The following is a 12,732-nucleotide window of genomic DNA, read 5'->3' as shown; positions in this document are numbered from 1 at the left end:
AGATGACATAAGGGCTTGACATTGCACCTCATATGTGAACCAGCCTCAGTGGGACAACTCCTGCAGGCAAGAGTTGTAGCACTGGACCCTAAGGAGTTTTACAAATTAGTGAAACGTTGTTTCTTCCCAGCTAAAAGCCAAATCGTATTTTTTTGAAGATACCACCACTATCTAAATATACATAGAATTATATTTTCCAGTAATATTTTCTATAGCATTTTGAGTAACACACTTTTCAACCTGTTTAACAAAAAGCAGATGTAACTTTTAAATTTATATAAAAGTCCTACATCACCAGAATAGACTAAACAGATACAAATATGTCACAAAGGGGCTTTTTTATGACAATGTTCAGTAATATCACTATAATTTTAGCCTGAGTCACCATTTCCTGTTTTTCAATACAAATATGCTCAGGGTTAAAGAACAAGTGAAGATATTTAGTAGAACAGTAAAACTGATGCTACAGAAAGTGATCAGCCTTAAAACTTTGTCAGTTTAGTCTTAAATATATAAGATTACCGCAATATTTGTAATATAACTGAGATAAACTTACTTATACTTGCTATAAGGAATACCAATCATACTGCAAATATGGAAATAAAATTATTCAGTTATCTAAGGCAACTGGCAAGTTATTAAGAGTGAGTCCTGTGTATTTGTTACTCAAATTCTTCCATGCGATATAAGCTTCTTTGTAACTCAACACTACCCCTTCTAGACATTGTTGCCTGCTAAAAAATTGCCTTCTAAAAAGTTTGGTTGTTTCCTGGGCATAGGCTTAAATATTTCCAATAAATCACCATGAAACAAAATGGTAAATGTCGCAGGAAACTTTGGTTTGATATAAAATGTAATTAACAAAACTGTCACCCTTATCATGAACAACAAAGAATAAGTTTTATGAAATCAGATGACTTACCATATGGTATGGGTATAGTATATATGTATATGTAATATAGAGACAGAACCCCATGGTGCTGTATAGTAATAATGTACTGTGTTATAAAAAGTACCAAGAGTTGGAAATGTTTTGTTAAAATGAGCCACACATGTGGCCAGATATTAATATTTTGCTCATCGCTTATAATACACATAAGTACAAGTGGAAAAACCTGCATGGAGTTATGGGATCTACAGCAATTCTAATTTTTACCCCTTTTATATAATCATGCTGCTGTACTTTTACTTTAATTATCCCAATACATTGATACAAAAGAACATTAGCTAACCCAACAGGATATTAGCTAATTGAATGTATTTTATATGGTTATTTAAAGAAAATTTTGTGGCTGAATGAGATATTTTCTAAAATAGATGAAAATTATTGGAATACACTGGTACTAAATGGCAAATAACCCATCATTGTCAACGGAAATGAATGTGTTCAGTTTGCATAACAGCTAATTCTTTGCCCAGCAATCACTTCTTTGATGGACAGGTTAATGGTTAGCCTGGTAATGGACTCCTTTTCAAACATATTGCCTACAAGATTGTTAACTCTGTAGTTAACAATGTCTCCAAAGAGTTGATTGTGAGAAAGTAGAACCTTACTGCATTTTATAGATTGAACTTCCAGTTTGAGAGGCTAAAGTAATTCAGTAACATTTTTAACTTTTCCTCTACCATTCTTAATATTTGACAAGAGTAAGAATTTTATTTTATTTTATTTTATTTTTTATTGATGTGATTTAAAGGGCCCAGGGCTCTGCTGCGAGTTCCAGCGGTGATTTAAAGGGCCCGAGGCTCCCAGCAGCCGCTATCGCAGCCGGAGACGGCAATTTAAATGACTGCTTCTTCCGGTTGAGGCGACGCACCTTCCAGTTGAGGCCCTGCCCCCTTGCTCAGGACTCCCGCGTACTGGTAAGTCCTTTAAGTTACTTTCATCTCTGAGGCAGGGGGTCTGCTGCTGTCTGAACTCACAAGACAGCAGGCTGACACACTCCCTGTTACCCTCCCCCCTGCCCCCGATTTGAAAAGCACGTTGCAGCCACTTGCACACTGGGATAGCTACCACAATGCACTGCTGTGGCAAAAGCCACTGCAGTTGCAGCTGACAGTGTAAACACATGGCAGTGTTTTCCCTGCTGCGGTCTCTGTGGGTTGGTTTAACTCCCAGCACTCTACATCTGCAAGTGTAGCCATGCCCTTAGATTGACATTGCCTTTCATCCCAAAGTCATTAGAGAGGCAAGGTTGGTGAGGTAATATTTATTAGACCAACTTCTGCTGGTGAGAGAGCTTCACCCACCTTGCCTCTCTAATAACCTGGGACCAACACAGTTACAACTACACTGCATACAATCTAAGTCATTGTTATTCTAACAAAAACCTTGACAAATAACTTCTGATTAGTCACCTTTAGCATCAAACCTTGCTACGGTCATAAGAAATCAGCAAGCATTCAGGCTGCAACTAAAGCTAGGAGATGCAAGATGACTTTGTACTAAAACATTTCCTCAATAAAAATAATTTACAGTGAAATCAGCTCTATATTTCTGTATGACAGAAATCAGTTGCATAATGCATAATCAGTTGCATAATAAATAGCTACAGTACTTCAGAAAAAAAGTTCTTTAACCTTTAAGCCTGGGCACAAGCTAGTTAGTATAAGACCACATGATTTTATTTTAAATTTCACTTTGGAGGAATTGCAAAAATGTTACCTAGAAACACTTTTGAATCTAGACCAAAAAAGACCAAAACTAGAAATCCAGCAAAGACGACAGGCATAAATCCTTATTGTTAGGCCCTGATGAGAGGCACCTCATGCAGGTGAATCCAAGTTTTCACAGAGGAAGTATGGTAATAGCATGGATAATATACCTCAGTTATCAGGGAAGTAAAAAATTCTAGGAAATCTCAAATTATAAATGCTAATAGAACTGCTAGATCTAATGGATTGTGTGTGTGCTTGTTATGTGGTTTATATTACTAACACTGTGGTCGTTTTGCCTATGCCAAAACAAGCAGGTTTGTGGTTACTGACCACTTCTGTAACAACAGGTAATGCAAACACATTCATGTTGTGCTATTTAGTGCACAATGATTCATACAGACACTCAGACAATATGAGGCAGAAGATTGCAATACTAGGATTTTATTTGATCAAAGAAGAAAAACTTATCAGAGGGGACTTGACTGAGGCATTCCAAACTTTTCAGATTATCGTCAATCCACACTGGCCTTCAAACTGGTTTTAAATGTGATGGGCTAATGGAGCTATGCTGATTTACACCAGCAGAGTCTGTCTCAGTTCCAGCAAAACCAGTTTCTAACCACGGTGGGCTAGATCACATTTATATACATTATTCAAACATGGTTTGACCTTCTCTATGGTGTCCAGCTGTGTAACCATGCAGTCCCATTAAGGATGAGGGCTGAGCTAGACAGAATCAGTACTTATGCTTCAGAATGTAAGGGTATGTTTACACTGGAAACGCTATAGTGGCACAGCGGAAGCACTGCAGCTGTGCCACTGTAGCATTTTTAGTGTAGACACTACAGTGACAGAAGGGGTTCTTCCATCTACACTGGGACTTAAGTTGGGTTAGTTACGTCGCACAGGGCATAACATTTTTCACAGCCTTGAGAGTTGTAGTTAAGCCAACCTAATTTCATAATACTAATCATCCCTAAAATGAACATTTGCAAGAGTCTGGATGGATTTTTATCCCCTATATGCACAGCACACACTGCAGAGCTGGCCAGGGGCACAGTAGGTTTTAAGGGTTTTTGTTTGTTTGTTTTTGACTGCTGAGACTTCAGTTACTGGTCACTGTGAAAGAAAGAAACTGTACTTGGTGGATGACTAGTTTTATGTAGCAGGGCAAATCCTATATTCCTTTGATGTCAAATTATAGTGCATCCCTTGACATGCATACCAGATATCCTCTCTCAAGGCCTATTCACCTGTTGCTGCACAGAATGTTTATGTGGTAACTCATTAATGCATATACAAATTTGACATGTAAATCCCCTGCACACTGATAGAAAAAAACAGTAGCTAAGTGCTGTACAAATATTTTAGCTGGAAAACTGAAATAGCAAAATTAGACTAGTGTCACGTTTAAAACTATAGTGCTAACAATTTCAGCCAGATTTTCACTCCTTGAACTTTTAATCAGATCTCAAAATAAAATGTGTCACTTTCTTTAGACGGACGTGAATTTTTGAGACAAAAGTTCCATGGATTTGTGATACTTGGTCACATTATGTTTCTTTTGGATTGTGCAAATGCAATGCCATAGAGTTTAAGAGAACTTTTCAGTTTTAGTTTTGGCTTTGCTACGTGCATTCAGATTACAATATGACTGAACTGATACAAAAATCACACAAACCAAAACTGTGGAGTTTCAGAGGTCTAAGAAAGGGTGATTCTTCTACTTCAAAACATACAAGGAGAAATATTTACAAAGCAGTAACTAGCAAAAGGCCACAAATGGAGATTTTCACTTTCTGAAGCTGAATAGCTAGGGAACTGAAAACTACATTCATTCTTCCTTCATGTCAATTCTACAACAGGATCTCCAATTCTAATGCTGTACATACATGTCAAACATACTAAAAGGCAGTGGATTTAATGGCTATGTTGGAGTTCAGGACTTGCAACTCAAGCTAGAAATAGAAGTATTTTATGTCAGGTGCCATATTAATCAAACATCTCCTTGCGTTTTAAATTTGAAAAACCTTACAAGTTAATCCCATGATTGAGCTGCTCAGTAAGTCCAACCACTCCTGTGGCAAGACAAGTTTTTATGAACTAAATCTGTTAGTAGAAAGCTGAACTGCTGCAGAGCAAGTGCTAATAACCTCATTATCCACTGGGGGCTATGCAGACAGTATGGCACAGAATCCAAACAAAGGATGCATAAAATCACTTACAAGGTTTTAAAACTGGTGCCCTGCAAAGCACAAATTCAACTGAAATAAGGAAATACCTTATTACACATACTGGCTTCAGTTTACATTATTTTCTTTCTGAGCATGATTAAAGTGAAGGTGAATCAGTGCTGAAACATAACTATACATTCTTTATAGTAATATTCACTGACATTTTATTTGCATGAAACTTCACCACTCAGACTAAACAGACTAAAATGAAGTGTAGCTTCTCACCTCAGACACTGAAAAACATTTTAAATGTTCCCATTATTTCTTGTGCCACCTGTTATGGGATCTGAAACTTACTTTTTCAATCAATTGATTGACTTCCCCTCTCACATTAAGCTAGCTAGAAGGCTTGTGATGAACAATTCTTTTAAAAAGGCATGCTTTAAATTGGTCATTGCCACTTTCATGTTCCATGCTTCGCACATAAATAATACATTAATCACCCTTCAATGAACCACAGAAAGGACAAAAACAAGATGTGATTAGCAGAGTCTACTTGACTCACCCATTATCCTACTTAGTGCCGCAGTCCTTGTGGGTGATTCGCTGAGACCCTCAATCCCACTGTATAGCGAATGGGAAATTCTACGTTCCCTGTCATCCAGTATAGTGTCTATAGGCAGCTCTGGCCCAGGAGGGCTTCCAGGTGACTCCAACTGCATAGAGAGAGAAAAATCAGCACTGAAGTCCATTTAACAGCATGGGGGAATGATAACAACTTGCCTAAGGCCTGGACCCGGCTGGGCACCAAATGCGCTAGAACTTTTCACCCTGGACCCAAAATAATTTGCAATGACAGCTCTGCTTAATGACCAACTTTCAATGACACTTTACACTGCACCTCCCATGGTGCCTTGTCAGATTTCAACCCTTTCAGCAGAAAAAATGTAGACAAAAAGCATTTTGGTCTACCTTTGCGGCATAATTTCTGAAATATACAGTTTGCATGTTTCAATATTATCTGACAAACAACATGGCCTCTTTCACACATTGATAGGCTGTCAGGACAAGACTTCTTGAAGCAGCAGAGAACAGGGAACTCCATTTGGAATTGGGCCTCTGACCCTTTTTGAAATGGTGAAATTTGCTTCTGTACATAATTATCATGGGATCCCTGTCGTACACATTAGTATTGACATACATGAACACATGCTGTTTATGATAAAGTCTTTGCTCACACTTTTCACCCTTAGGGTAAAGAGATTTCACATGCTCAGCAAATCTGGGAATGTCCCATGTTTTCAGGGCCTTTCGCAGCATCCCTGCCAGTTTCACAACAATCAGCATTTCCAAAACATGACAGGTCCCTTACACAGCCCAGAGTTCTCTGCCCAGCATGATTCCTCAAGACAGTACTCCCTCATATATGAAATACAAGATCCGCTATGTGATGCAGAAGGATATTACTTGGCCATGCAAATACGGTGAGAAAGAACAAACACCATTTTTCTCCCTCACTCCCAGCTGCCCTTCATCAGAACTGTCTGATGTGTGTCTCAAGGGTGCCCCTATATTTTCTCTGGAAGAATCTGGTCACCTCTCTTTTTATATGTGCAGAATGGATTTTCAGAAAGAAGAAAAAATAGGTTTCCCTCAATGTACTATAGAGAATCAGACTTCAGGAAAAGCAGAGCTCTTATATGGTGAAATAAATATAATTTGACATCATCTAAGGCAGCGATACTCAGACTGAGGCTCCCAAGCTGCAAGTGTCTCTTCAGTGCATCTCCGGTGGCTCTCTGCAGCACATGATATTAAAGCATTGTGTGATTTAATTATTAACCAGTCTAAGTTATTAACTAATCAGGATGCTTTTACTATGTTAACCACCAATTGTAGTTGATAAAATAATACTTGGCCAGTCATTTTGCTGTGAGAATAATATGACTGTATAGTACTATAGTAAATGTAACAATGAATTCACACTAATGTGGCTCTTTCAGGTAATGTTGATCACTGATTTGGATCCTGAACTACTGAGGTCTGAGTATCACTGATCTAGGGGTAACAGCATCTCTGTTAGCCATTCTGCTGATAAATTCCAATAAGGGTCTCAGGAGTAATGTGAACACGTGTCCACAAGGGAGCCAGTTGAGACTTCCAACTTGTTTCACTTAGGCCAATAACCACGGACATGAGACTTCTTCTCCCATTATCCAATTCCTGAACTGTCCAATACCTCTGCTTATTGAGCTTTGTTGAGGTGCCTGAACCACAGACGTTTGGACCCTTGTTGTTACTGGTAACTGAGTGATGATGGGCGTTTTGGACAAAATGTCAACCCTCGGCTTAGCTATTAAATTAATTTCATTTGTGAACTGAATCCAGATCCCCTGAGGAGAAATTCTGATGAACTAATATAGCACAAATAATTGTGTTGTTTTGTAATCATTTAGGGCATCAAAGGTTAGTATGTTTTGGTCATTTTATCTAAAGTTGTGTTTAGAACTCAACGCACAATATTCTTAAATGAATCCTTTAGCATATAAATATCTCATGATCTATCAAAATACACTAGTGCCCAGATCCTGCAAGGTACTGAATTAGGGCTGTCAAGCAATTAAAGAAATAATCTTGATTAATCGTGCAATTAAAAAAAATAATCTCGATTAATCACACTGTTAAATAATAATAGAATACCATTTATTTAAATATTTGTTGATATTTTCTATATTTTCAAATATATTGATTTAAATTACAACAGAATAAAAAGTGAATAGTGCTCACTATATTTTATTACAAATACTTGCACTGTAAAAAACAAAAGAAATAGTATTTTTCAATTCACCTAATACAAGTACTGGAGTGCAATCTCTTTATCATGAAAGTTGAACTTACAAATGCAGAAATATGTACAAAAAACTGCTTTAAAAAAACCCAATGTAAATCTTTAGAGCGTACAAGTCCACTCAGTCCTACTTCTTGTTCAGCCATACAAGCTTGTTTACATTTGCAGAAGATAATGCTGCCCGCTTCTTGTTTACAATGTCACCTGAAAGTGAGAACAGGCATGCGCATGGCACTGATGTAGCCAGCGTCGCAAGATATTTATGTACCAGATGCGCTAAAGATTCCATGTCCCTTCATGCTTCAACCACCATTCCAGAGGACATGCATCTATGCTGATGACGGGTTCTACTTGATAATGATCCAAAGCAATGTGGACTGACGCATGTTCATTTTCATCATCTGAGTCAGATGCCACCTGCAGAAGGTTGATTTTCTTTTTTGGTAGTTTGGGTTCTGTAGTTTCTGCATCACAGTGTTGCTTGTTTAAGACTTTTGAACGTATGCTCCACACCTCATCGCTCTCAGATTCTGGAAGGCACTTCAGATTCTTCACCTTGCTTTGAGTGCTTTAGCTATTTTAGAAATCACACATTGGTACCTTCATTGCGTTTTGTCAAATCTGCAGTGAAAGTGTTCTTAAAACAAACAACATGTCATCCGAGTCTGCTATAACATGAAATATATGGCAGAACGCGGGTAAAACAGAGCAGGAGACATACAATTCTCCCACAACAAGTTTAGTCACAAAGTAATTATTGCATTTTTTTTTTTTAAACGAGCATCATCAGCATGGAGCACGTCCTCTTGAATGGTGGCCGAAGCATGAAGGGGCATAAGAATGTTTAGCATATCTGTAAATACCTTGAAATGCCGGCTACAAAAGTGCCATGCGAATGCCTATTCTCACTTTTAGGTGACATTGTAAATAAGAAGTGGGCAGCATTATCTCCTGTAAATGTAAACAAACTTGTTTGTCTTAGCGATTGGCTGAACAAGAATTAGGACCGAGTGAAATTGTAGGCTCTAATGTTTTACACTGTTTTGTTTTTGAGTTCAATTGTGTAACAAAAAAAAACTACATTTGTAAATTGCACTTTCACAATAAAGAGATCCAACTATAGTACTTGTACGAGGTGAATTGAAAAATACTATTTCTTTTATTTGTATAGTTCAAATATTTCTAATAAAAAATAATAATATGCAGTGACCTCTGTACACTTTGCATTCTGTGTTGTAATTGAAATCAGTATATTTAATAATGTAGAAAAACATAAAAAAATATTTAATAAATTTCCATTGGTATTCTACTATTTAACAGTGCGATTTAAACCACGATGAATCACAATTAATTTTTTTATAATGATTCATTTTTTGAGTTAATCGTGTGAGTTAACTGCCATTAATCGACAGTCCTCTACTGAATACTTCCCAAAAGATTTGGGGCATGCTGCAATCCCTTGAAAGTCACCAAACATTGAGAGTACTCAGCACTTCTAAGGAATGGTTTCTAAAGGAAGAAGAACAGTTTGCAGTTTCACGACTTACAATAATAAGCAGCATTTTTAAAATAGTTCCCCATTATGATTTATACTATTCAAATTTCCAGCATGACAAAGAAATTTATGCTATTAAAGTCTTTAAATAAAATCTGCTTCAAGAGCTACAAAGCACTCAACTACAATCTTCACAAGAGAGGCTTTGAAGTCAATCCAGTGGGCTAACATCATATGACATTTGGTCACTGGCTCAATGCTAGGAACACAGACTGGGTGGGCATTTGAGAAATTCACTGCATTCCAAAGATGATGACCACAAAGACCAGAGTCAGAGGTCATACGTTTGTAAAAATTATTATTTCTGTTCTAAGCTATCATCTGTTTAATATAAATGAGATATTTAATGAAGTTCCAAATTGTGGACTTATCTTTCTCAGTTTGATAAGCAGTGGAGAGATACTGCATTGAAGGGTCAACACAATTACAATTGGAGGCACGTCAAGCTGCAGGAGAATAATAAACTTGCAGTGCAAGTGAATTAGACTCTATAAGGTTTAAATTGTGAAATGAGGATTTGTTTTATTAGTTTCTTTTAAATTGCAGATTACAAGTGACAGCTTTGCTAAAAAGTAAATTAAACAATATTCTAAGCCTCTGATGCAAAGAAATCAAAGGCAAATTTGGGAAGAATAAAAATGTTAAAATTTGAAATGCTGTAAAAAATATGTAGAGTATTCAGGAATTTAACTTCCATGCCAATTGTATTCAAAGATGAACTAGTCTTTATTTCACTTTGTTTAAAGAAAGTGTGAAAATGAGTCTAAATAGATTAGTACACTCCTGCAATCAAATGATTTATTTTCCCAGAAAGATAGCCCGGTATTACTGAGTTCAAGTAAAAAATGTCTAGCTTTTTACTGAACCATATAATGTGATCATTTTCCATGCGACAACCAAGCTCTAAAGACAACTATCAAACTCCCTTGTGAGACAGTCCCAACAGATTTTTAGAAAGATACAAGAAGAAAGTTTAGAATCAGAGAGAAATGCATAGAAATTCACACCAGGTAGGCTGATAAGCTGCAGTGTGCATAAAGAATAAACAACAGGATCATTGTGTTTAGATGGTTGTGCTTTGTAACAGGAACTATGTATTTTACTATTTTCATGGGAAAGACTTTTTTCAGTTTCTAATTAGCATCTCAAAGGAGAGATCTAAATAAAGACATCAACAGTCAGCTACACAAATATTTAACAAAAGATACAATGCCTTTTCTAAACTAACAAAAACTGGATGGGGGGGGTATACAAAGGGCTTTTCAATAAATCTTTTGCCTATCCTTGTTTTTTTCACACAAACTTTCCTGAAACATGTCAAAGTTGGAGTAAATGCTGCTAGCAAGACAAAGCAATGGACAGTAAAAGCAACAGTACAGTAAAAATAAAGAGCTGTTGTTCCTGATAGGTGGCTTCATTCCCTCTTAAACTGGTTTCATTGCTATCTTGGCATTATTTAACAGATAAAGGGCAGCTAATGTAAACAAAAACTTAAAAGCTTCCCATTTTCAATAAAGGCATGACTATGAAGACTAGAGTCTCACAAAAATGCTAAAGCAGCAAAGAATCCTGTGGCACCTTATAGACTAACAGACGTATGCATGACGAAGTGGGTATTCACCCACGAAAGCTCATGCTCCAATACGTCTGTTAGTCTATAAGGTGCCACAGGACCCTTTGCTGCTTTTACAGATCCAGTTTAACACGGCTACCCCTTTGATATTCGACAAAAATGCTACTGGCTCCCATTCAAAATTCATTTTGCCTCAATGATTACTGGTAGCAGCAGCATCGCTCCATGGTTCCACCTTTATGCACAAGTACTAAACTATAATGGGCTGCATTAAGCAAATCATCACAGAATCATAAGCAAAATGTTCCACGATGCAGGTTGTGTTCATCTTAAGGGAGTTGGGTTTTGGTTGCTTTTTTTAACTATGAATGAGGATCTCCATCATGGCCCTTTATCATTCAGATGAGAACCAGCTGTTTGCTAAAAACTATATGCACTATCTACTCCTTATCTGGATTATAAAAGGACAACTAACTTGGTCCTTGTTACTTAAACAATATCGTCCCATGTGAAGTTATGACCGTAAATATGCAAAAGGTTATCTGCCGCCAAAATATTAATCTGTATAAGCGATCAAATCAAATTTCATATCATGCATCTTTACAAACAGAACAATCATCCAGCTCTCTCTCATTCCCATTCAGAATGTAATTTATCAAAACTCTGATTGACAGGAAAGCATTTGTGGTTTTAGAGCAGCGGCTATAGAAATTTGTTAAATAGAGCACTGCATTCTAACTTTAGAATTAAATTCCTTTCTGCTGCACAAAATTATTCTCCAAGCTTTCTTCTTCCCTTCTCTTCTGCTTTTTGTAGGCCAATGTGTCCAAATTACTCAGACCTCCTTTTCCCAAAACAGTTCCTTTCAAAACACTACTGCCAAAATTAAATGGGTTTTTGATTGTTAACATCTAATTTAGCCTCCGAAACCAGGTACAAACTTGTAAAATTGGAAAACTTAAGTACTGGCCGGTGAGGAGGTTAATTCTGGTTTGTGTGCTATTAATTATTTTGTATTAAAAGTGCTTCTGGTGTCCACAGCACAGTGCCACTGATTCAGTGTACCAAAGAAATAACACATCTCTGCCCCGATCAACTTACTTAATAAAGCCGTGGCCAGCATAACACAAAACCACACATAGAATGATGCAAGTGCATCCAGCTGGACGCTTTGCAGAAAAAGTTGCAACATAGGTTTTGGAGGTTTCTTGGGTGGTTGTTTTTTTTTAAATCAGGGATCAGTTGGAGCTTGGCATGCATTTAGTGATAGTCTGTTTCAGGCATAAGAAAAATGTGCATGAAGGAGATAAAGGGAGTAGATAGAAGAAAAGGATTGAGCAGAAAGAAGGGAATAGGAGGAGATGTGGGATGGAGTTATGAAGAGATGTGAAGATGAGGATTTGGGGTACATCTTGCCCATAATTTACTTTTCAAAATTTCCAGATATGTTTGGAGCTTGGAGTTTGGATACATGGGCAGATTTTTTACTGGCTTAACTATTTTTAAGAAATTGGCCATTCTACTTGAGATAACTTTTCTGACACAGAATCGATAATTAGTGGCACTATCCACTCCAAGAGAGACTGGAGGTTGGAATATGGATGTACTTTATGTCTCAGTATGGCAACTAGCGTTAAATGCATTCACACATATACAAGCAGGAAGGCTAATTTGTTTGCCCCGTTTCCTCCCTCTATAATGCACCCAAATTACCTCAAAGTGATGAGTGGGACAGGTGAGCCAGTTCCGATCACTTTAGTGTTAAAATAGAGGAGGGCAGGGGCTTGCTCTCTAGCTCTGAGCTGTGCTCTGTCTGCATTCGGAAGGCAGGAGGAAGAGAGATGAGCAGAGACACAGAAAGGATTTAGGAGCACAGAAATCTACCAAATGTGTTTTCTTTTGGCATGTTTGGAGATAAGTGAGT

At 37.3% G+C, this 12,732-nt stretch overlaps 1 protein-coding gene across 14 annotated transcripts in view; it reads right to left on the bottom strand.

The window, feature by feature from the left end:
- The window catches only part of PARD3 (par-3 family cell polarity regulator), a 658,319-nt gene that overhangs the window by 204,035 nt on the left and 441,552 nt on the right, over positions 1 to 12,732 (bottom strand). For all 14 annotated transcript variants that reach the window (XM_034760104.1, XM_034760102.1, XM_034760103.1 and 11 more), the window contains one exon: positions 5,398 to 5,548. In XM_034760104.1, the coding sequence (XP_034615995.1) occupies positions 5,398 to 5,548 (151 nt within the window). The remainder of the gene's footprint in view (positions 1 to 5,397; positions 5,549 to 12,732) is intronic.

The sequence above is a fragment of the Trachemys scripta genome, chromosome 2 (assembly GCF_013100865.1).
Source record: "Trachemys scripta elegans isolate TJP31775 chromosome 2, CAS_Tse_1.0, whole genome shotgun sequence".
Classification (NCBI taxonomy): Eukaryota; Metazoa; Chordata; order Testudines; family Emydidae; genus Trachemys; species Trachemys scripta.
The sequence above is the reverse complement of the archived record's forward strand: the minus strand, read 5'-3'. Positions and strand labels throughout refer to the sequence as shown.